This window comes from Trachurus japonicus, chromosome 22 (genome assembly GCF_045865225.1).
Source record: "Trachurus japonicus isolate A0001 chromosome 22, Traja_1.0".
NCBI classification, from domain to species: Eukaryota; Metazoa; Chordata; class Actinopteri; order Carangiformes; family Carangidae; genus Trachurus; species Trachurus japonicus.
This window is the reverse complement of record NC_140928.1, coordinates 8,278,021-8,302,645: the sequence shown is the minus strand read 5'-3', so window position 1 is coordinate 8,302,645 and position 24,625 is coordinate 8,278,021. Positions and strand designations below refer to the sequence as shown.

The 24,625-nt window shown below is 42.8% G+C and overlaps 1 protein-coding gene across 2 annotated transcripts; it reads right to left on the bottom strand.

The window, feature by feature from the left end:
* Nucleotides 1-338: 338 nt before the first annotated feature.
* On the bottom strand, nucleotides 339-23,590 carry slc7a14a (solute carrier family 7 member 14a). 2 transcript variants are annotated; one of them, XM_085767404.1, is made up of 10 exons: nucleotides 23,448-23,590; nucleotides 10,766-11,338; nucleotides 10,151-10,387; nucleotides 7,081-7,298; nucleotides 6,829-6,975; nucleotides 4,792-5,000; nucleotides 4,524-4,671; nucleotides 3,239-3,734; nucleotides 2,910-3,146; nucleotides 339-1,633 (listed from the first exon to the last, which is right to left on the bottom strand). In XM_085767404.1, the coding sequence occupies exons 2-10, from the start codon at nucleotides 11,070-11,072 to the stop codon at nucleotides 1,329-1,331; spliced, it is 2,304 nt and encodes a 767-aa protein (XP_085623530.1). In that variant the 5' UTR covers nucleotides 11,073-11,338; nucleotides 23,448-23,590; the 3' UTR covers nucleotides 339-1,328. The 2 variants fall into 2 exon arrangements, with proteins under 2 accessions (XP_085623530.1, XP_085623531.1); XM_085767405.1 differs by lacking the exon at nucleotides 23,448-23,590 and adding an exon at nucleotides 22,989-23,313.
* Nucleotides 23,591-24,625: the final 1,035 nt, after the last annotated feature.

The following is a 24,625-nucleotide window of genomic DNA, read 5'->3' as shown; positions in this document are numbered from 1 at the left end:
TCTGAACTGTATGAACTGAAAATTAATTCCTTCCCAGCTCAGGTAAACAGAGACAAGCACACAGAAAATATGACATTCATCACCATAAACCATGCAGGCTGTCAATTAGGATTCAACCTGTTTTCCCTCTGTTACGGCCTCTTCCTCTCTCTCTCTCTCCTTTTTTTTTTGTTTTTTGGGCGGTACTGATGAGCTGACGGGCATGTGCTCTATTGCACCATGAGCTGCTTTGTTGCGGGCGGTTTGACGCTGAGCTTCATGCTTGGGGCGGAGAGGTGGAAAGAACAAAAAAAAACAAAAGAAAAAAAAAACCCAAATACCTACACATACACAGTAAAACAATCTGAAGAACACACTTTTATATCTACACACACAGACATGGAAAACCAATGTAAAAGGTGGAGTTTGATTGCACATACACCCTCACGCGTACACAGGCAAAAATAAAGTAGAAAACAGACGTAATCAGAAACTCACATACACCTACAGTAGATGAAGGCACTATTGCAAGCAAAGTCCAAGTACTATTTGTGACAGAAAACATCAACACCCTTTTCCCCCCAGTCCACTCCAAATCCAATTCCCTTGGGCTAGATGTTAGGGGTCAGGGGAAATATTTAAAGATACCCAGAAAGTGGTTGTTGAGTGGTTTTGATAAAGATCTTTGTGTTATTTGAGAGCATGCACGCGGCCACTTTACTGTCAGTGTGAAATGAGACCAGCAGAAACAGCCGGACCTAGATGTACTGTAGGAAATAGCCTGGGCTTGGCATGCTGTCATCTAACTTTCCTGCCCGTCTGTGTTGAAACAGGAAGAGAGGTGCTGATTCATATGTCCCTCACTCATCAACCTCATCTCCCCTGTATCCCGTGATTAGGATGTGAATATTTGACTGATTGCTCAATACACAGTGTCGGGTTGGTTCATAGTGCAGTGAACCACATTGTTATTTTACCACTTGTTATGTCCGCACCTCTCTCTGTCTGGCATTTCTTCATGTGGGATGTTGGTAAGTGAATAACAAGTGGCTGTGATAAGCCACTCATGACCTTGACGACGTCCACATTTTACTGTGTGAGCAGAGGAGTCAGAGGAGTGTGGTGAAGCAAAGTGAAAGAGAAGCCATTCCACTGCCGAGAAACAATCTAGCCCAAGGGTTAGACGCACAAACAAAAACACACACGCATACACATGCATGCATGCACACTCATACACACACGCGCGCGCACACAAACAATCACTCATGCACTCACACTAACTGTTCCCCCTCCCTTCCCCCAGGCAGCAGACAAGGCAGTACATTCAGGGTAACACAGAGTCAGTCCCTTCAGAAATCCATGGGATCTTCCTCGGCGAGGCCGTGATTGGCAATGGTCCTGCCTCCACCTTTAGATGAGATCCCCTCGCTTTCGGGTTTTGTCTGAGCGGGCGGCGTGAGCCCGGACCCCCCCCCGGGCGCGCCCCAGGGGTCGGCGGTGGTGGTGGGCGGGTAGAAATCGTCGTCGAAGCCGCAGAAGCCTTCGTCCACGCCCTGGTCGTAGCGCTGGTAGGTGGAGGCGTGCACCTCGTTCTCCCTGGCCGTGATCTCCAGGGTGCTGTGCCACATGCCGTAGCCGAAGTAGATGAGCACACCTGAGGAGGAGGGAGGAGGGGGAGGGGGACACATGCATTTATCGCAGTTAAAATGATCAATATATGAAAAGATAGAGCGTGTTTAGAGCTTGTGGCACAGTTTTAAAGGACAATTCCGGGCAAATTCACATCGGGGCTGTATTTTCCTAACATTTTAGGTCTAAAAGAAGAAATCTGAAGATTGAAGAAGTTTAATTGTTCCTGTTTTGTGGTAGTTGTGTCTGTCCCCGCATCGCCACGGCGGCGATGAATGGGAGCGGATGCAAGTTCCGCTGCTGTTTACATCCCTCAAAGACGCAATTTTTTTCCACAGACAGCATCAGGTGGCTATTCAAACATGCACCGAGAAGTTTGTTTACTTCAAGCAAGTCAAGAGTTGATATTCCTGTGTTTATGACACAAACGGGAGCTTCCGACTGCACGTGAACACACTGAGTGCGTCAACTTGGGTCTTGCGCGAGACTCAGCGAGACTTTGAATTAGATCTAGTTTTACAAACATGTTGGCTTGCTTGAAGTAAATAAACTTCTTGGTGCATGTTTGAGTAGCCATCTGACGCTGTCACAACTACCGCAAAACAGGAGCAATTAAACTCTTAAAATCTTCAGATTCCTTCTTTTAGACCTAAAATGTTAGGAAAATACAGCCCCGACGTGAATTTACCCGGAATTGTCCTTTAAGAGCTCAAATGGAATGAAGGAGTAAACTGAAGCGATTTAACAACAGTTCATCCCACTCTGAGTGAGTCAGAAGAACACAGCGATCCTACTCACACAGCAGAATAACACATAGATGTATACGAACAAAAACAGCTCTGCTTGGACACCAGGCTACATTAATTCTGCCTTTACATAAGCAGTAAAAAAAAAAAACAGCAATGGGACTTGCATGATGAGTTGAGCTACAAAGTGCATGCACGTACACACAAGTACACACCCACTCAGACAAATACAGATGCACGGATAGATATGATGGAGAAAGGAAAATAGAAGTGAAATGAGACTTCCTAGTTCAAACAAACAAAGCGAGTAAGTGAGACACATGCTAGGTTTTACTGGCTCACTGAGCCAATAAGAAATGAGTCATTTTCAAGAGAAATGAAATTCATGACTCCATTGTTTTAAGATGAACTGAGGTGAGTCATTGTTTAAGCTCAAAACATGGTCAGTTCTTATCTGTCCAGGACGTTAGAGGAGATGTGAATCTAATGTCTTTGGCGTGAAAAGACATGAAGCAAAAAAAAAAAAAAAAAAAGTTTTCCGTTTTTTTCTCTTACCCACAAAGCACCAGATTGAAAATCGTATCCAGGTGATGACGGACAGTTTGAGCATGAGGTAAATGTTGACCAGCATGGCCGAAGCAGGGACAAAGGGCACGCAGGGCGCCATGTAGGGCAGCCGCTTGGGGTTTTCAGGTTGCTGGAGGATTATAATGATGAGGAGGGCAATAAAGATGATGAAGAAGATTAATAGCAGCAAAGCCCACCAGCGACCCTCCCCGATACTGCTTGCTCCTGGAAGAAAAAAAAAAGAGAGAAAGATGTTATTAATTCCTCGTTAAAATACACTGCGAATTCCTGTGTGAATTCTCTCAATGTGATCTCACCAAAAATGATGAATGAGCAAAAAGCGAAGTTGATGATGAATAGCAGCAGCACACACACGGTCACAGTTTTGCCCGTGGCTGGAGTCGGACGGTCCATCTTTCCTGGGAGACCCAGTCGGATCCTCAAGGTGTAGTAGCGCGGTCCGATCAGCTTCTTCAACCGCCGGGACATCCCGCTCTCCGACTCCTCCGCCTCGATGCCGGTGGACATATCCACCGTGCCGTAGTTCGGGTGGCTGGCAGTGTAGGCGTTTTTGTCTGGTTTGCCTATCAGCATCTCGTTGTCGCCCAGAGACGGCAGGTTTTTGGCTCCGCAGGTGTTTGTGGGCGGACCGCCGTACTCATCGGCCTCGCTGGTCGGAGAGCAGGCGTCCTTCTCGCACTCGGCCAGGACGCCTTCCTTCCTCTTGTTGTTCTGCTCCTCGGAGAGGAAGTTCACGAAGCCGTGGATGTCGCCCTCAGGTTGGTAACGTAGCAGGAGGACGCAGAGACTCACCTGACAACCAAGAGGTGAACAGTTGGTTAAATCACTCACTTTACGTACAGCAGCTGATTGGCTGTTAGGCATCTGTTATCATCCTGTCACATTCATGCAAGTACAACCTGACAGACTCTCACCTAGCTGATATTCCCATTGCGACAGTGTTTTCTGCTGCAGCGCCCACCTTCCCCACAACCTCCTGTTTATATATTAAACACTTTGTTGACTGTGCTGGAACCTACTGTTTATTTATATGTTTATAGCTATTGCAGTATAATTCATGTGCTGGGGGGATTAGTTTCCCCAGTAAAATCCCTCGTGTTGTGTGCTCTCCCTCAAAGAGCAGAGCCTTTCTAATCCATAAATTTAAATATATTTTTTATTTATTTTATTTTATTTAAACCTTTATTTTAACTTGTCACTGAGGTTTCCCTACGACAAGTTTACAAGCAGCAACAGATATAAATACAATGAAAAACAATTGGAGGACGATTTACAAAAGTCAGACACCATATGTTTAAAATCAACAAGCGAAAGCAAATTCTCCAACACAAAGCATGTTGGAGAATATTCCACGTAACCATCCACATTAAACAGCACACAATGTCTCGAACTGCAGAAGAACTCATTAGGTGTACTGTACATTGTGTGCATAGGCTGCCCTGTACACGATCAGGTTAAAAACAACTCTGAATTTATCGGTGTAACACAGAGAGCTAAATATAGTGAGTGGGCAGCAGCAGCACCCTGCAAGTTCCCATATGGTCCATACGTATGTGTGGGCCATCATTATCTAGCGCTCACCAGGGTGTAGGCCAGCAGGGTTCCTATGGACATCATCTCTATGAGGTCTCTGAGGCTGACCAGGAGGGACAGCAGGGCGGCCAGGAAGCCTGACACCACACAGGCAACAGCAGGGGTCTCTGTATAGGAAGACACACTGGCCAGGAACCTAAACACACACACACACACACACACATATGCACACAAATATGAGTAGGTTGCGAAACATTCATGAGTCATCGAGACTGATATGAAGGTTCAGAAAGTCTATATAACTGCGTGCACTGACTTAAACAGCAGGCCGTCCCCTGCCATGGCGTAGATGACCCTGGGCATGGGGAACAGAGACCCCAGCAAGGAGACGGTGAGTCCAGCTATGGAGCCGACTGCAACGATGTACTTCGCAAACATACAGCCGTGGACGGCAAACATCTCCATGAGGGGGGCGTCGGCGTCGATCTCATTGTACGGAACCATCAGAGTCAGGATCACGGAAACCTGGATGGAAGAGGATTGAACAGCAACAGTATTCACTCAATTAAGGAAAAAAAGAGAAAAAAAATCAGTCCTGATATTCAAAATGAAATAGAGAGCAATTAGCGCCCAGTAAAGCTATGAAATAGATATGGCTGTGAGATTGTTTTTTAATTGCTGTTTCTAAGATTGAATGGTGTATCACAAAAAATGGAAATATGAACATGAATAAATCCATAACAACTGGGAAAATGTAATGATGAAGATAATATTGTATGATTTTAACTTTCAGAACAGCTACTAAACAGTGAAAATCCCTTGAGAGGAGACTGTTTCCTCAGAATGATGCAACTGCATAAACATTGAAATTGTCACACTCACACAACCTAGCTGCATGTGTGTGTGTGTTTGTGTGTGTGTGTGTGTGTGTGTGTGTGTGTGTGTGTGTGTGTGTGTGTGTGTGTGTGTGTGTGTGTGTGTGTGTGTGCATTTTTGATCCTCGCGTCTGACGTGTGAAATCATGCAGGGCCATCTGTCACAGATACCGTGCTGCAAAAGAGGGATTTGCGTGAACAGATTACAGACAGAGAGCAGAATAATAAAAAGACCAACCCTCACAGAGAGGAGGATGGAGGGATCAGTTTCTCCCTCGTAGCCCGGTGACCTTTAACCCTTCGTCCGTTTGCGGCACTGGCTCACTGACAGTGTGTGTGAATTTTAAAGGGGACTGTACAGTACGTACTCTGGAGGGAATCCTCCAACAAATCCTGGTTAGATGTCTTTGTTCGAGAGGGCAGAGCTGATGCTACTGCCCGGTTTAGCTCACTTTGAGCTGGAGGTCAGCTCTGCACACATTCATGTGATTCCTCATTGTGAGTGAGGTGGTTTTCAGAGACGTCATTTGACAGAGTTCTCACCCTAATGCCCTTCCTGAGTGATTTCATACTTACGCCCACTGCTCTTAAGCAGGGATGCAATCATGAAAATGATCCTGGATCTTGACCTGCAGCTACAAGATCCTGATTGGAACGGAGAAAGTTCGACTGATCAAATAAAGATGGAGATTAGGAGAAGCTGAATTGAGGAATGGATACCGAGGAATGGGTGCGACCGAGAGACACAGAAAAGAGAAAGACGAGGTTTTCAAAGAGAGTTCTGAAGTTGATGCAATCTTTGCCCCCCAGGCGATGCCGAAAAATTCTCTCTCCTGATAGGCTGCCGTTATGCGGTACCCATGGCAACAACCATCCAGCTCAAACGTGTCAATGTAAGAAATCTGGTAGGTCTGCGCGAGCTGAATACGTAAAGATCAGAGATGAGATACACACTCGCGCAGTTGCTAGTGCTCGGGGAAGGAAGCATATTGATGTTTGATCTTTCCAGCTCTCTGTAAGACGCCGCTGCTCGAACTTTGGGAAAAACACTTTCAGTCTGTGTTTGACAAGTGAGTCGACAAAAGAATGACAAATACTGAAAGCATCATAATGTCGACTTGTGACAGAAACTCTCTCACAAAAAGAGATAAATTATCTTTCTTTCTCAGCACGGTGATTTCTCTAATTACATATAAAGATTTGTTTCAAAATGTGAGTGGGAAGCTGTGATTATGACCTACTGTCTTCTTCCTACAATCGATCTGATCATATTAATTTCATTTTGTAACATGCGTCAGTGAGCCAAGTCATTATTTCACCACAGTGGCGCACAGCAGTGATGCTTTGAGTAACATGATACAGTAAAGGTGCTTTGGAGCCTAAATCTCCTCCAACTGCTTTTTGCTGTAAAATGGGAAGTAAATGACGCATTTACTGTAGTGTTACTACTTCTGCACACAGTGTCAAAGGTGACTCACAGAGACGTAGGCAGTGAGGCAGGTGATGAGAGAGGCAGTGATGGCATAGGGGATGGAGGTGTTGGGGCTCTTGGCCTCCTCTCCTGTTGTAGCAATGATGTCAAACCCAATGAAGGCATAAAAGCAGGTGGCAGCTCCTTGCATCACCTGTGACAGAGAAGAACCAAGAGGAATGATGTGAAATGTTGTTTTTTCTTTATGCATTATTTAGTATAACTTGTTTGCGACTTGTCTGCATGTATGTTTACATACCCCCGACCAGCCGAAGGGCAGGAATCTGCCCTCATCCCAGTTCTCTCCGTTGACGAAGAACAGCCCGGCGATCATCATGAACACCCACACGATGAGGTTGATGACGTTCAGCACGTTGTTGAAGCCCACAGAATTCTTCACTCCCAGAGCCACAATCACCGTCACCAGCAGAGCTATCAGCAGCGCCAGCAGGTCTGGGTACGACTGCTCGCCTTTACCTAGAGAGGACACACATGAACAAATACATAGAAATAAATAGAAACACATAGACTGACGTTATCCATTCACTCGATTGGTGATGTGAACCTGTCCACCAAACGCTGACTTGTATGCATTAGCTGATCCACAGGCTGAAACTCAAACTTATAACCTATGAATGATTTAGTTGCATTTACGTACAAGACAAGATTTTGTAATACACCCTGTGTGCTGTGTCCTCAGGCCAGTTTAGAGGCTATGCTAGGTGAAAATGAAAAACAGGCTCAAAGCTAGCTGCTATGCATAAAAGAAAAGATATTATAAGATATGACAAACAGTGGTGGGTAAAGGAATGACATTGAGGCTGAACTGTGCAGTGTTTCCTCTCCAGTGGTAATTTGAATGCTAATGTTGGCTATGTAGCAACAGCAAAATACACAAAATAGCTCATTCTCATCAACTAATTGTTTCCTGTATATTAAATTACATAAGCAATGCCCACAATCAACCAGACCAAGTGATGTCAGATTACTGTTTTATCCAAAGGCCAAAAGCTACAGTACAACCAGAAAATGTTTGGCCTATGTTATTTACAAATTAGCTTAATAATGAGCCAATCATTAGAAACATTCACTGACATACACTCTTGACTTAAAAAACAAAAGCCGTAAAATATTTACTTGCCGATATGGCATGGTGTTTGCAACAACAGGAAGCATAATGGGCACATGGATAATTTTAGCATTTTGTTTTAATTAGCTGACTATCAGACCACAACTGGGCTATTTTCTTGTGTAAAACATCAAAGGGGGGTTTTCTAAATTTGTTTAACTTTCCTGGCAATGCCACAGTTGGAAACACATTAGCCTACTATCTGACTATTTTTGACACGTAGCTAAGCAGCCAATCACAGCAGGCTACAAAATTACAGTCAATTACTCAATAAGACGCACCCTGTCACTCAGCACAGTTCGCTAATTTATCAATAATTTCTATATAAATCAACACAACAGCATGCATATCACACTGGAAGCTCTCTGTGTGTGTTTTGGAAACTAATGACATGTATTTTCTGCTAAATTCCACATTTCCACAGGGGTGTGGAGAAACAGCCGCTTTGCCTCAGCGGGAAAAGGAAACAGTAACTTTCCATTATGGTGTGGAACAGCTGGCCGCTGTCCCTGTCATGTGACCATTACCACACCTTTTCTCGGTGTCCAACAGGAAGCGACTGTCAGGGCAGAATCATCCAGATAGGAACACAGTTGGCACACACATCAGATATAGTATTACAACAGATTAGCGGGCATTCCCTCATGGCGTTGTTCATGACATGGGAAACTATGCTGCATGAATCATTTAGAATAGCCAAGATGTTATTTTCCAGAATGACATGATCTTCAAGATAATCAGGGAAACATCATTTAGATGCTCACTGGGAAGAAGAAAAAATCTCTAGCGTGGGTTGGATGGTTTCCCAGATGGTGTTTGTTTCACATTTATTTCACAAGAATTTGAAGGATGTGGTGCCACTCAAAACAGAGCAGCCCACTTTTCCACTGTCACCGTGGGTACAGATGACATTGTGCTTCTGTAATTCATGACTCGAAGGGACAATTACTAGCAACTAGAATTACCGCCCTGCGCTTGTATGTCACTGCCAACCAGTCAAGTTTCAGGAAAAATGGCCTGAATCTCTCCCTTCTGTTCCTGAGTTACAGCACTGAATTATGGCCAGAAGTAGAGTGTCACACTGAATAGAAGATGATATTTTACTGTCATCACCTCATCAGTTTATACATACAGATTTGTGAATTTAGTTCTATAATAATAATATAATAACGTTTTTATTTATATAGCACCTTACAACATCCGGAATGAGGAAATATGTGTTTTACATAACAGATACAAAGAGAAAGAGAACACAGAAATGATAAAATACATGACAAATGACAAATGTCATTGGATATTAAAAGCCTTTCTAAATAAGTGAGTTTTAAGATTCGGCTTGAAGAGTGCCAGGTCATTAATAAAATACAATTCAGGGGGTAAGGAGTTCCACAATTTAGGGGACGCTACCAAAAAGGCACGATCCCCCCACTGTTTAAAATTTTAGAAAGGAACCTCCAACAGGGGATGTTCCGAGGACCGGAGAGCTCTACGGTGTCGTTGAAGCTAGATATACTGGAGCAAGACTGTGAATAGCTTTAAAAACAACATTTAAAGTTTAAAATGATCCTGAATTTGAGCCATTGCAGTGAGAAAAGAACGGGAGTGATGTGACTGGAGGCGGGAGAGAGAAGGTTGCTTAACTCCAATGTGACTTTATTTTCAAAGGATAGCCCCTTGAGATGTGCAATGTACAGTGAATTACAATCATCTAAACTGGAACTGATAAAAGCATGGATGGCCATCTCAAGATCATTCCTCCTGAGGAAGGACTTAACCATAGCTGAAAAAAGCTCACCTTGACCACAGAGTCAATCTGCTGATCAAGTTCTAGTTATCACAGAGTTGACCTGATCTTATGAGTTCATCCTTGAGTGAACATTTGTGACACATTTGAAAGGATTCCTTCAAGATGTTCCTGAGATATTGTGCTGACAAGAACATAAAGGAGGAGGGAAAATGAGTAAAATCACTAATCTAGTGCAATTAAACTAATTAAAAAATAGCTTAATGAGAAGTTGTACACTATTCAATATTATTGTTGAATTTACTATGTATTTGCTATTTCCAAATAAAATGAGGACATTTTCAATTATCCTTACAGTTTCCTCACATTCTGACTTCCTATTACATAACAGCATGGCTTCCTCAGGACTCCCCCTACTGTATCACTGATGGGCACACACATCCTCGCTCCACTCACCTAAGCCATTGAGCGTCCCGATGTGTGAAATCATGAAGTTGCTGATGCTGTGATTGGCCAGCGAGTCGGCCATGCTGCTGAGAGCTGACGCCCCCGCCGCCGTGCCGATCAGATACTCCAGAATTAAGTTCCAGCCGATGAAGAACGCCACGCACTCGCCCACGGTCACGTAGCTGTATGTGTAGGCCGAACCTGTGGTCTTAGGCACACGCACGCCGAACTCTGCATAACACACTCCTGTGGGACAGAGAGAAGAGAGTTAAATACACACACATACATGCAGACACACACATATCAGATTTGAAGGGTATTGATAGGAACATTAAGGTGGTATTAAGAGATCACTTGAGTGCCTCTTATATTAGAGCTTTGCCCGTACAATGTCTTTGCCCTTGTAATAATTGCATGGTTATTAAAAGGCTCTTCCTATAAATCATATCAGTGTAATGGTGATAAGACTGACAGTAACCTCTAGGCTGTGTCATATTATATGTTAAAGTCAGTCTAGCGTGTGTGTGTGTGTGAGAGTGAGAGAAGGTGAGAAATGTAAGATTTAAGACCAGAAGAGAATCAGGAAATGCATGTGTGTGTATCTGCATATTGCTCCAGTCTGACCTGACAGTATCGAGGCCACGGCGGCGATAATGAAGGACACGATGACCCCGGGACCGGCCATCTCCTTGGCAACCAGCCCAGAGACCACGTACATCCCCGTCCCGACACAGCTGCCCACACCCAGCGACACCAGGTCCACCGTGGACAACACCCGGGCCAGTCTGGTCCCGTGGGCGCCGGTTCCCGTCATGCCTGAATCCAACATGGACTCCACAGGTTTGGTCCTCAGGACACGGGACGCAAAGGTGTTAAATGTCGAGCGCCATTGTATCCGGCGAGGGTCCAGCTTTCCTGCCAGGCCGCTCATACTGAGGGCTAAAGGTCAAGAGTTAGTCTAAGGGAAGAATTTCAACAGGAAGAGTGGGAAGATGCTGATTCTTTTTCTTCCTTTTGTTTTTTTCACAGTTCTCTTCAGTGAGCGATTGTGTGGAGCATGGAGTAGGAGAGTTTACACATAATCCAAATGATGGAAGTTCTCTCCGCCGATGCCTCTGCTACCTCTCTCTGTTATCCCGATTTAGTGGAATACCATCTCAATTTTTTCTCCACATGGCGAGAGAGAGAGAGAGTTATCTGAAAAACAAAAGTGGGATGATTTATTTTTGCAGCAAGGCACAGCACATTGCTTTCAATTATTTCATCTTAGACAATGCTTATTCTTGAGTGCACACGCCAGGAGACGAGAGCCCAACGGTGGAGATGTATTACACATTCTTGCACAAATGAAGCGCACCTGGATGAGGAAGCAGCTAATTAGCAGACCTCTCCCCATTGCCTTGTTGCTATAGTAGCCAAACTCATGAGTGATGGCAGTGCACCAAAGCCCTTTCTTCTGCTTGTAAGGGAGAAAGGCCAATGTGTGTAAGGTTCAAAACCTCTTCCATATTGTCTAATGCTTCAAAGGCCAAAACTCTTAATAAAGGCCCTAGCTTGTTGACTCCAATAGAGTGAAATCTATTTTATGTAAAAGTTACAAGTTTCTTTTGCAGATGAAGATTGTGTATAAACACTGATTAAATTAGAGGCTGTAAATTACACAAATATTATCTGAAATCTGTGTACTGCTAAATTAAATTAACAACCAAAGACTGAGAAAAAAAACAGAGATTAAAATGATAATTAGCTTGTAATTTGTCTGTAACTAAACTAAACTAATAGATGTCAAAAATAATAATGGGTTGGAATGTATTTGTAATTTGTATACCTAGTTTATCATTATACTACTATATATATTTATAATGTAATTACTGGATTAATTTATGGGGATTATCTAAAGCGCCCCGCTGGCACAAATTATCCCACACTATAATAAACTCAGTAGTACATATAACATGAATGAATGTGTACGTATCATTCACAGGAGCCACTTTCCTCTATGTTGAGTGGTTTATAAAGTTTTTTTTTTCACTGACTTTATTGCTTGAACTTTTATTCAATAAAGCATCTGACGCATCACTAAGTATAATTCTACCGTGGCAATACAAAACAAAAGAAAGAAAACATTCAACATTCATTTGTTTCGCAACTAAAGATGCGTGTGTGGTACAACGGCCAACAAAAAAAAATGTGAACGGAAGCGGTGAATCAAACAGTTACAATTATGTGTCAAATGAAGTGGCTTTATTACACTTCTCTACAGCTTTTCAATCAGACCTCTGACGTCAGACGAGTAACAGAGTGATAAGAGATGCTGCTGAAAGGGGGACGTTATTGTCACCAAATGTTGCCAGGTCCACCTCTCCTCTCCCTCTTTTCTCTTTTAACATCAGCGAACCAACACGCACTATTCATCTACTATGAACAAGTGCAAGTTGCTGAACAAACACACACACACACACACACACACACACACACACACACACACACTCTCACATACTGCACATTCACAATTGCCTCTCAGCTATAATATGAGACACTACGATGATGACTGCAATTACCCGGCTGTTTAACCAGAGTGGGCCGGTTCTCCTATTGTCACTGCACTTAGCGAGACTATGAGCAAGTGCAGTGGCAGAAAAAGCTCAAAGGGGATTTAATTTGTATGTGATGGTGAGTGCTGGTTGTGGAGGGGGCTCTTAACCCATCACACGGCCGACTCACATGTACTGAATTGTGATTATACTCTAATAAAATAAAATCTCACAGTTTGCTTGCCAAGAAATGCAAAATGTGTAACGTGAAACTGATCCGAGCACACAGTGGCGCAGGTACACGGAGCAGAGGGTGTGTTATTATCGGTGGATTCAATGAAGGCTTTTTGATTGTATCATCTCAGAGGGAGAAGGAGCCTGACACAGCTCATACAATATGCAAGCTCTGCAAGATGCAGGTCAAGTATTTTGGGAGTCCTACAAATGCCAGGGCTCCACATCATTATACAATCACCCAGAGACCCATAGCTATACAGTATAGGGGAAAAAAGTGATGATAATTCTAGGGGCCCAGCGCCCAGTAGGGCCCACAAAAAACCCCAGTAGTCTAATCTTTGTATGACTGAATTATTTTGCAGAAGACCCTATAGTAATGCTGCATTAGCATCAAAACAAAGTAGGCTTAATAAAAAATGATAATACATACGTAGTCTAAGAAAAAAAGTGGAAAAGTCAGGGGCCCACTTTTGTATTCTTCAAGGGGCCCCAGAATTCCTAGCAACGGCCCTGCAGCAGAGACTCATCACTGGATTTAATTGTGAAACTCCCAGAGATGCTCGCAAGTGTGCTTCTGTTTAATTCAGCAGCATAAACTCTATAATGATACCACAGTCTCTCATGTTTGACAATTAGTCCAATAGGAATTTCAATCATACACTTCTTGTTTAGTTACAGCAGATACAATTACACATGCTGTTTGAAACTCAAGCACCCACACAGTCACACACACACACACACACACACACACACCGCACTGGTTAACTCTTTCTCCTGTGACTGCAGCATTAGAGTGTGTGTGTGTGTGTGTGTGTGTGTATGACCAGACTAAAAAACAGCCAATCTGTTTTTTTCATTCTAGCACTGGGCTTTGATCATTCTGCTGGGCTTTGTCAATAACTCTGTGTGTGTGTTAGAGTATGCATACATAGTTTGACTAGCTTTAATTGACGACCGTGATACGTGCACACGGATCCAATCACGCTGCAAAACTCATCAACTGCACGCACACACAGGCACGCACCCCGGCAGCCTTTTCATCACTGCACCGCATATCACAAATCAAAAACATCTGTGCTACATTGTTACACTTTAATATTCTCTGGCTAGTTTCATTGATAGCAATCGCCACCTGTTCTGTGTTGAGTGCGCACTATTTGAACAGTGGTAGATCAACAAAACAGAGCTGCACAAAGCAACGTGGCAGCAGGTGTCCCATCTGCTCTGCTGCACTATGCTAAAAAAAAAAAACCTGACTTCAGTTTATTAACAGCACTTCCTGGAATAAAGGTTAGCTGGAGCGCATTTAACCTTTGTGGAAGCTGAGCTTGTGTGACACAAAGATGTGATTCTGGGTAAACAACAAATGTCAACAACATTACAGTTTTATCTGTCCTGTGACTGATGTTTATATGGAACGTAGCATAACATTTATGGTTTTACAAGTAGAAGCACAATCTGAAAATGAATTAAACAAGTCAATAAAATTAACAGAGACAGCAATGACAGTAGCAGAGAAGTATCTACATTTTTGAATATCCAAAGCTCAGTCTCTTCCAGAGTCTCACTTTGACCCGAACTTCATTCTGATGCCAAGATAATCTAAAAAGACTTGAAACAGCTAGCCTAGCGTCTCCCTGGAGTCTTCAAGTCGAATCATCACAAAGTTTACTGCAGGGAGTCGTCTCTTCAGCCATTTCTCAGCTAATCTCCAGTGAAGAACTAGCTAAAGCAGTTTGCTGCCAAAGTGCATTAGCGCAAGTGACAACAAGCCTGGAACAAAAGATGCCGTCTCTAAAATTGATCTTTTCAAGTATGGCAAGACAGTTGTTTGCTTCCAGTCTCTATACTGAGATAAAACTCTCCATACTTAGCACACAGATATAAGTGTATTCCCCAAAATGTCAACCTGTTCCTATACTTTCTATGGTTTCTGATTACTACTGTCTATGAGAGAAAGAAAAATGTCTTGCCACTTCTCCAATAGCGACATTTCCCTGGTGCACCGTCCCCTGACTCTGAGAAGTAGACAGAGACAGCTGCTCTCCTCAGCCTTTTGCAGAGCACAAACTCAAGTGCCAGTGGCGATGTGAGCTACTGAATTATCTAATAGAGTGTGGGCGTGAGCAATACATTTTATATTTATCTAAACTTCTAGCAGTGGAAGCGCTCATATTACACTCATCATTTCATCACAAGCAAGCCGCAGAAAGAATGAGTATAAATGTGAACAAATCAGCATGGAGGGAGAAAATCACAGAGATTTGAACTGCCGTCATCTCCCGCAGCGTGTAAGCAACACACCGCCGGTGTGTTTACAGCTTCCCCGTTTCGTGTAATAGAATTTCGAACAAGACCTTTTCTTCGATATCGTAGCTCTAAAACAAACTACCATTATCTGCTCAGCCAGGGTGCTGAGATCAATAGTTGAATCCCTGTCACCCCCTGTCGTAACTGTCACCACCACCTCTATCATCTTAGCGTTAGTGTGTTTCCTCTCCAGATAAGAGAGCTGTCAGAGGATCCATTCTTATGTCTAATCAGCTATGACTAAGCCGGTCTCTGTGTCCGCCCCTGCCCGTGTCTGAATTACTGCTTGAATAACCTGATTGAGCTCTCATTGCCTTTCCAGTAAGAGCTACAGTGGCTTAATAAAGCTAAGAGCCCTTGTGATTCACTCAAAACCAACCTGGCAACCAACCATCATTGCGTGGCCTTGGTCCCTCCACAAAAAAAAAAAAACACCTGGCAACTGGCCCTGGCCCCGTTCTCATGGCCCACAGACAGAACAGGAAGGATCCAGCTCATCATCGTTTGGCAGATTATCCTGAGTCAGGGAAATTTGTTGAACTTTATGAAGTTATTTTCCTCTGCATCTAGCTGATGTTTTGGCATGCTGCTGTTGAGGAAAAGCTTAATGGTAATAAAGTGGGTCTGTCTGTCTCGTCACCACTGGACAGACGGGCACAAAACTTCCTTCAGACTTTCACAGTCAGCAGGTGATGAAGACTGATTTATGGAGCATCAACATGACCATGTGAGTGTACAGTAGAGTCTCAACTCATACTGGGAGCAAAGGAGGTCAAAGGACAATGTTGCATAACTAGTCAAGAAAGACAGAAACCGTAGATAGATACATACATAGACAGTGCACTTCAGCGTCTCAGTGTAAATGTTTATGAGCCCAGTCTGGTGCTCAGACTACGATGCAGTCTACAGTTAATCTTTCAAACACAATAATGCATTAGCTACTATCAATCACAATCACTTACAGTTTGTCAGTGCATCTTATCACTGCCACTTCCGTTTCTGCAGGCCTCATTAGATCTGGTCCAACAAGAAACAAATTTGTTTTCTAAAACCTAAACTCAACTTGATATACAGATCTATTTACATACAATTTCCTCAAAAGCTACATTCACAGGATCCATTCCAATCTTATACCCAGTTGAGGAGTCCTACAGATATCGGCAGTAATTGGAGGGTTATAAAGTGGAGAAGTTGGTGTCCTAAATTCATTTTCTTCTGCTCGACTGACTTCGGCGACGGTCTGGCTGATTCGATGGCTTGCCCGACCGGCTACAGTATCCGTGTATGACAGGTCTAATGAATCTGATTTCTCATTTGACACAAAAGAGAAATCGCCGCCTGCCAGGTTGATTTCGCCCCATCAGTCACACCCCGACTATCCCCGTCCGTCTGAACCATTCGAGGACTGATTTTTAAATTAGAACTGCGATGTTCCCATCAGTTTCACTAAGCAGGCTGCTGGACTGGCTCAATGATTTTCTGGCAGATTCTTGGTGTGATTTACTGATGTTAACCTCTCTGTCTACATGCTATAATTGACCAGTGGAGTGATGGTTGTGCACCAGTGTGCCCCTCTGGAATGGTTTAGTAAATCAAGTTGATGATGAGCTGTGGGTTTTTTTAATACGAGCTTCATAAAGAACAGAAAAATAGGTTTCAATTACTGATATTCAAAGTCATTATTTAACATATATCATTGCAAATCCAGATTTTTTAAAACTGAACTTAAAAAAAAACGTGTTAGACAGTGGTAAATAAAACAAGAAAGCTTATGTTGAGGGTCTTTGGAGACTTAATCCCTCAGTGACACTGGAGGTCCAAATCTAGGCGTGTCTTTCCGATCCACATGCACTGATTTAATTTTCTTCTTATCTGCGGCAGCTAATCCGCTGTTTATTACAGGCACAAGGCGTTTCACTTCACCTTGTTGGACGATGACACTCATAGAGTAGGTGACAAGAAGCAGCCAGCCGGCAAAGAGTAAACAAGTGCCCTGTAAAACAATAACTCGTGTATCATTACACCAGGAAGGACATCATGACTTTGTTTAACTTTAATTTCAGTTTTTTCAAGTCTCCCTACAAAGTGTTTAGGAGCCAGTTAATTAGTTAGTAGTTATTCTAACATCTTATATAGCTACTGTATGTTCTGATATCATAATTATTCTCACTATATGAAAGTGGATGATACTAATATACTGTAAGGTTATGGTTATATTATGTACCAACACCAAGGTACACAGCCTGCATTAATATCATTTACAACAGCCAGTGCTGTAAACAAGTGTCTGACCATGTTGTATTTGTTTTGATGAGCATAAACCATCAAGTTAGTCATGGTCCAGCCTGAGATGTAGCTCACTGTTGTTGTCTACCTCACTTTCCTTTCCCTCCCTGACTTGTAAATACACCACTTTATTCATGATAAAATGAAACACAAGTCAAAATTAAGGCAGTCGAAGCAGATTGCACACAAATGCTCTTGGAACTTAAAATATGGCCGCCACACAGGGCTAAGCGATCAGTCTGCCAGTAGCTGAAATTGGTCAAAAACACATTCAATTGGGTCCAACACTGAAGTAAACAAACAAACAAAATAAATTGAAATCAACTCTAAATCAACCCTAAATGTGCAATATAAACTGGAAGTGACTGGCTTCATACTATCCAGCATTCCTATCCATTTACTGTAGTCTTATGTGTCATTGGCAAATACAATTGGAACTGGTAGTAGACAAGAATAAACACAAACAGGGAGTTTCTCTCTGCTTCACTTAGTTGGCTGTCTGACCTGTTTACTCATTTACTCACTGACTGACTCACTTTTTTTTGGCTTAACTTATGGATGTGACTTTTCAGCTTTAAGCTCAGACATATTGATCTCTAAGAAACAGATAAAACAATACTATTTCATCTGTGCTGTTCAAAAGTTTCCAAGTTGGAAACTGTTGGCTCCGTCTCCAGAGACAGGGTCAGACAAACAGACAAATTCTGCATAATCTGACCTGTCAGTCGGCCTGGTTCACACACGGTTTGAGCTCCTGCATCCCCATCTCTCTGGGCCTTATGCAGCACAGTGGGAGCCTGAAGCTTAAAGCACAACAAATCTGGCTCCAGACTGCAAGATAAATAAAACCAACGGTGTCACTCCCTCTGGCTCCGTGGTTAACCAGCCATATTGATGACATCTCTGTCTGTGTGGCCTTAAGCTTTTAATAAAAACAAAAAACAGACTCATTTCATGCACTTGTGGACTAACTTGAATAGACTTAACTTCTACCTATAAACCTCAACTGAATACATTAAGTCAGGAAGAAGACCTAAAACCTGGCCCTAAAACTAGCTCATTGATTCTGGTTCCAGACTTCAGACTGCTGACTAATTCTTGGACAAGGGGCTCCCATACCATAAAATACTGTTGCCACTCGGAGCTAATGGAGAAGGGAAATATTGCCAAAACACATTTTCGCCTACAGTCTTTTATCTATTGATCCAATTTGCTAATCGCCATTACTGTTGCGGGCAGAGCAGCCCTTATAGGAGCCTTCTATATATACGGTATCACGACATTTAAAACGTATTTTTCACTGATCATTTATAATAGGGAGACTCAAGGAAAATGCACTTGTCATTGACCCTCGGAGCCACATACAGTATCCATCTCTTTTCCATCACTCTCTGTACTGTCAGCTCTTTTCTCACAGCGGCTGCCAGGTGTTTGTCAGCTTATATAGCTTGCCAGCAAATGAGTGCAGCGCCTGTTGTGTGCAAACAGTTGACTGACAGTCGATGCTTCTTTTTATTTCATCGATCCCGCCTTCACCTGTTACTCTTTCTAAACTCTCCAGTGTATTTCCTCCCCTTCGCTCTCCGAATGCTCTGAATGTTTCTCTTTTTTCTTTTTCTCCTTTCTGTCTCCTCGGAGGCCAGCCTTGGATGCTTTACCATGGCAACAGAACGGATAGATTCCCTAAAGTATTGGTTTGTCCACCAACAAGTTTTTCAGTCCAACAACAACTTTGACTTTTAAGACTGTAGCATAAGGTTGGTTTCACAATGCATATAGCTATGCTTACAGCAGAATATTTTCCTTCTATATATAAATAACTGAAAGGGTGGGGGAATACTGAAACATCAATATTTAATGGCATCACATGGGGATCCATTATCTAAAAGAAGAGTGTCATAGTAACCACTGTCAATTAAAGGTGTGTGCGAAGATTGATAGTTCTTGAAGAGGGTTTATCTTAATGAGCATTGACGTGAACAAATTTCATAAACAATAAAAAATAAAAAACATGTTGAATATCCAGTGTCTGTTTTTTAAAGGTTTGCTGCCTTCAGTGAGATTCTTTCCTGATGTTCATTTCAGCTTGTGCACAGAAGCTGTGCACTGCTGTCTTGACATCATGCCTACTAGGTTTGAGCAATTATTATATGCAATGGAAAAATATTGTGTTTTTTTCCTGTGACTGTGCCCTGCTACATCCTTCTGGAGGATGTCAAGACACAAATACCGGGTTTGTTTACCTCTGCATCCTTACATTACTCTTCGGTAAGGTTCGCTGAACACTGACGTGTGGGGAACAATAATGGGGGCAAATCTTTGGAGACCAGCATTCTTTTTTCTCATCAGTCAGCCTATGGTACATTGTGCATCTGCAAAATGATTGACCGTGCTTGTCGGTGCCTCTGTCTGCTGTATTTATGTTTCCTTTCAAACAAGGCCTATGGCATTTCAAACTCAGGGCAGAAAGAAGCAATTACACCAATAGGCACAGAACTTTCTTCCATACCGTAGACGGCAAAAGAACAAACAAATTACAGGTATCCTTCCATCTATCATAATTATCTGCTCTTTAGAAAAGATTATTTTTGTGGCTCAGATAAAATAGCTTAAATGTGACAGCTTTTAGCTCTGTCAGTCACTGACTATCAATATAATGCAGTGAAGGTTAGTGCATCTTGTTTAGAAAGCGCTCAGAATGACAAGAGATGGAGGTTAATAAAAATAAATAAAGCATAATTACTGATATACTGTACCTATAGGGAGAATCCAGAGTCACAAATTTACAACAGAGATCTGATTACAATGTAATGATAATGATCATGGCTGCCCACCTCCCACACACTGACCCTCCAGCCTCTTTCTATCTGTCTTCTCTCTCTCTCTCTTTCTGTCCTTTCTCTCTCTTTACCGCCTGTTGAACAAATAGCCAGAGGTGTGCGTGTGTGTGTGTGTGTGTGTGTGTGTGTGTGTGCGTGTGCGCGCGCACTGACAGAAACAAAAGGAAAGGATGCAATGTGTGCATGTGTATATGTGTGTCTGTGTGCATGAGGGTCTGATTAAATTAGCCTTTATGCGCAGGCAGGTTCACTGACGTCAGTGGTGAGCAGCGTCTGATGGAGAAAGGGTGGTGGGGGGGCCAGCCAGCCATTCATAAATATAAAGACTGATGATAATGTGTGTATGTGTGTGTGTGTGTGTGTGTGCATGTGCGTTTCTGCTGCATGAGTCACACCTATATTTTACAGTATGCGTTTACTAATGACATCACTGAAAATGTAGAGCATTCAGCAGAAAGCTTTGGTGTGTGATTCCTCAAAACAGGCAAGTAAAGATCGTATCTCTAAGTAAAACATCAGGTTCGTCTCTCATCTGTCTTGTCTCTATCTTGTATCTGATACACACACACACACACACACACACACACACACACACACACACACACACACAAAAGGAGTCGCTCAACATCCATTATCCCTAATAAAGATGAATGAGGAGCCAGCAGCATTTCATAAACCCTGCACTTACACAGTTAAGGAGAGACTATGTGACTTCTAAAACCAGAAACAGAACCATTCATTCATTTGCAAATGGAAAATTGAATTCATGAGCATTAAAGACTGCTTCCCTTGTTCCATTCAATTCACTCTCAGGGTTTAGTCTGATATGACCGGTTAGCGCATGGTGACTAAAGCTAAATAATAAATAAATACATAAAAAATATTGCTGTAAGCCTATGACAGATATTGCTGAGTCAGTTTACATGCTTCATAATCCTTCCCTCATTGTGATATTGTCAGGCTAAAAGCAAAAGTTACATTGTCTTGATCAAAAAGTGAAATCTGAGGATCTACTGTGTGAAATACAATATTTCTATTCACAGCTGCCACAGATAAACAAGCTTTGTTAATTCATCATACTGAAGGAACATACTGTACATGTTTTGGCGAGATTGCATTAAGCCAATCAACCACTCTGCCCCAAAGTGACGACGAGCTTTAACGTTGTCATGCTATTTGCGCCCAACTGTCACTGTTGACGTGCCCTTGAGCAAGGAACAAGTCGCTGCACCTCAAGCTGCTCCACTGGTGTGGCCCTGCATGAGAATCTGTGCCCTCTGATGTGAGACCCGCATGTCTTGGGTGTGTGTGTGTGTTTGTGAGTGAGTGTGTAAGCGTGAGGGATATGCAGGATGACAAGCTGCAGTTGCTAATTTGGTCAGTTACGTAATCTTCATGGTTCCACTTCTTGTTGTTGTTTTCACTCTCCATCATCATCATCATCATGGTTGTATTTCCCTTTTCCTGTCGGGAATCCACTGTTTTGGCTAAACTTCTTTTTAAAAACAGGGAATTCTGGGAGATTCTAAATGTTCCTAGAGTTGTTCTTTGGTACTACAAAAGACTGAAAATTGAAATTTAAAGCCACATTCATATCCCAATGCTAATAAAGTATCCATATAATGATATGTCTTTAAATCTATATGTTTTTTTTCTTGTTACTTAATGAAAATTGCCTGAATTTGAAGATTACAACAGTTGAGCTGAAGCTTGGTGTTGTATCAGTAACTCCACAACGACAATTTAATCAATTGCAGAGTGGTGAAAATACTATTGCACCAATAATAACCCTTCGTTCTAACATGGAAACACAACCGCCGTCTGAAAGTGCCTGAAATAAACCTTTCTTTACTTCAGTGAGGCCGTCTCCTATGGTGAGCAATAAAGGCACCTGTTGAGCGCTGACAGGGCCATCAACCCTCAGCGAATTACCAACTGATTTGCTGATGACTGTTTTCAGCACCACGGACAGCACGTCATCACAACTGAGCATAACGGACGTTCAGACAGAAGGGGAAATAAATAAATAAAAGAATTAAGGAGGAATGAAAAAAGGAAGACAGGACCTTATGGCAGATAAAAAAAGGGGAGAAAGAGAAAGAGGGAGGGAAAGGGAGAGATCTGGTCATGTCATTAGGGATTAGCCCAGTTCCACAGCTTGAGGCTTTCAGTGTCTGAGTGCTCTTGTCCTCACACAGACACACACACATCCAGCAGCACAGTATGATAGATAGATAGATAGATAGATAGATAGATAGATAGATAGATAGATAGATAGATAGATAGATAGATAGATAGATAGATAGATAGATAGATAGATGCTTTTGCTTGATGGAGCTGATGGGTGCCATAACAACTATCAGGGCTGTGATAAATCTAAAATATTTCTACACATCAGATATCACATCATTTATTTATTACACTATAACCTTTAAGAGTAATAAAGGGACTGGCAACAGTGAAGAAAGACAAGATAGAAAGACATAAACTACACACCTCTACACTACAGCTGCAGCATATAAAAGCCTTCTTTCTTTCTTCTCCTTTTCTGAGCATAAAGACAATAAGTCTTACTGTGGCATCTTTGTTTTGTTTCTCCTGTATACCCATATAGAGAATGCAATGACCACATGCTCTCACCTGCAAAAGCACACTTCATTTAACGTCCCACCCTCTTTCTGTCGGCTCCCAGTCGCCCCTCTGTCTCTTCCTGTACTCTTCTCGACCCCCCCAAACCCAGCCTGCTGCAGCTCTAGTCCGGTGGGAGAAGCGACACCCGCCCTAAACTCTCTCCTCCCTGCTCCCTCTCACGCAAGAAGAACTCGCACCGTTAAGGTGAGGTGTAGCAACAACATCTACGGGAAGGGAACCATTTCCCGACAATCCCATCTAGGCTATCACCTCGGTGTCCGCCGCGTTATGCGCCACCGCTCATGAAAAAAAGAAAAAACTGCACAAAGGAAGACAACAAAAAAGGGGAGGGAGAGGAGGAGTGAGGAGGGGGGGAGTTATTGAGGGGAAGGAGTGGATGGGTGATCTAGTATAGGATATAACGAGAGAGAGTAAGAGGAAGAGGAAAAGTGGTGGAAAAACACTCACTGTGGCACGGCCGGATTAAAGGATGCCCATGTCGGATGCTGCAGTCGGTCACCAGCATCAGCAGCGGCAGCAGCAGCAGCAGCAGCAGCAGCATCTCCTCCAGGCTGCGCGGTGCATCAGCGGGAGACAGCGCGGGAGGGAGGGGAGAAGAGGAGAGGGGAGGGGAGGGGAGGAGGGAGGGTGAGGCTGATGATGTAAAAAGCTTTAAATCATTCAGGAGCCTGCTGCACGACATGTGACCGTCGACACGGTGTATTATTCATTCGGTTTGTTTCCTGATCGCCCTCGACCGGCCAGGAGACACCGAGCTGACGGGACGTCATTGTTTCAGCCCACCCCCGTGACTTCCACTGATCCACACATTACACAGGGATTATTCCCACAGTGGACTCATAATATCCCATCACTATGTTCTTTATGGTGTATAATGCATATAGCTTCTATAGCTTTATATAGCCTGCTTTTAGAATTTTTGGTTCAATTGTTTTATGTAGTTTTACAGTTTTGGAATTATGAATATAGAGGTATATTTGCTATCAATTTAATATCCTATAATAAAAAAAGAGTGAATTAATTAGATTCAGAAATGTACATTAGTGTAATTTACTCAAAAAACACATTAAACAATTGTTCTAAACTATACATAACACATAAACTCATCTAATCTAATCTATACACAAATCAAACTATTTTGTAAAGACAAAACAAATCTGTGCTATGGTCTTCACAACACAAAATTTTAATTTGGTGATGGTTCATCATCACCCACCTAAGGTGAAGGTGAGTGATGGACCACAGTTTGCTCTTTCACAGTTTCATTTGAAAGCATCATTCTCCCAATTTACCTGGTAATTGCTTTACAGTCATGGAACAAACAAAGCTGCAGCAACAAATCATCCTCATTGATGCAAAGTGGGCGGCAGCTATATAGGAGGCGATAGGTCATGTAGGACGCGTCCTGTGTCAAACGTAATGATGTCAGATTTAGAGACTTAGGTATTGGACATGTTAAGGGCATGTGACATTTTCCACAGATGTGATGCCCTGAGCAATGCTGTGCATCAGTGTTTAATGTCATGTAGGGGAAACACATCCCCGGCATCCACCAATCAGTTCCAAAGGCAGTGGCAGTGAGAGTCATGTCAAGGCTTGTTGCTAAATTATTAAGCCTGTGCCGG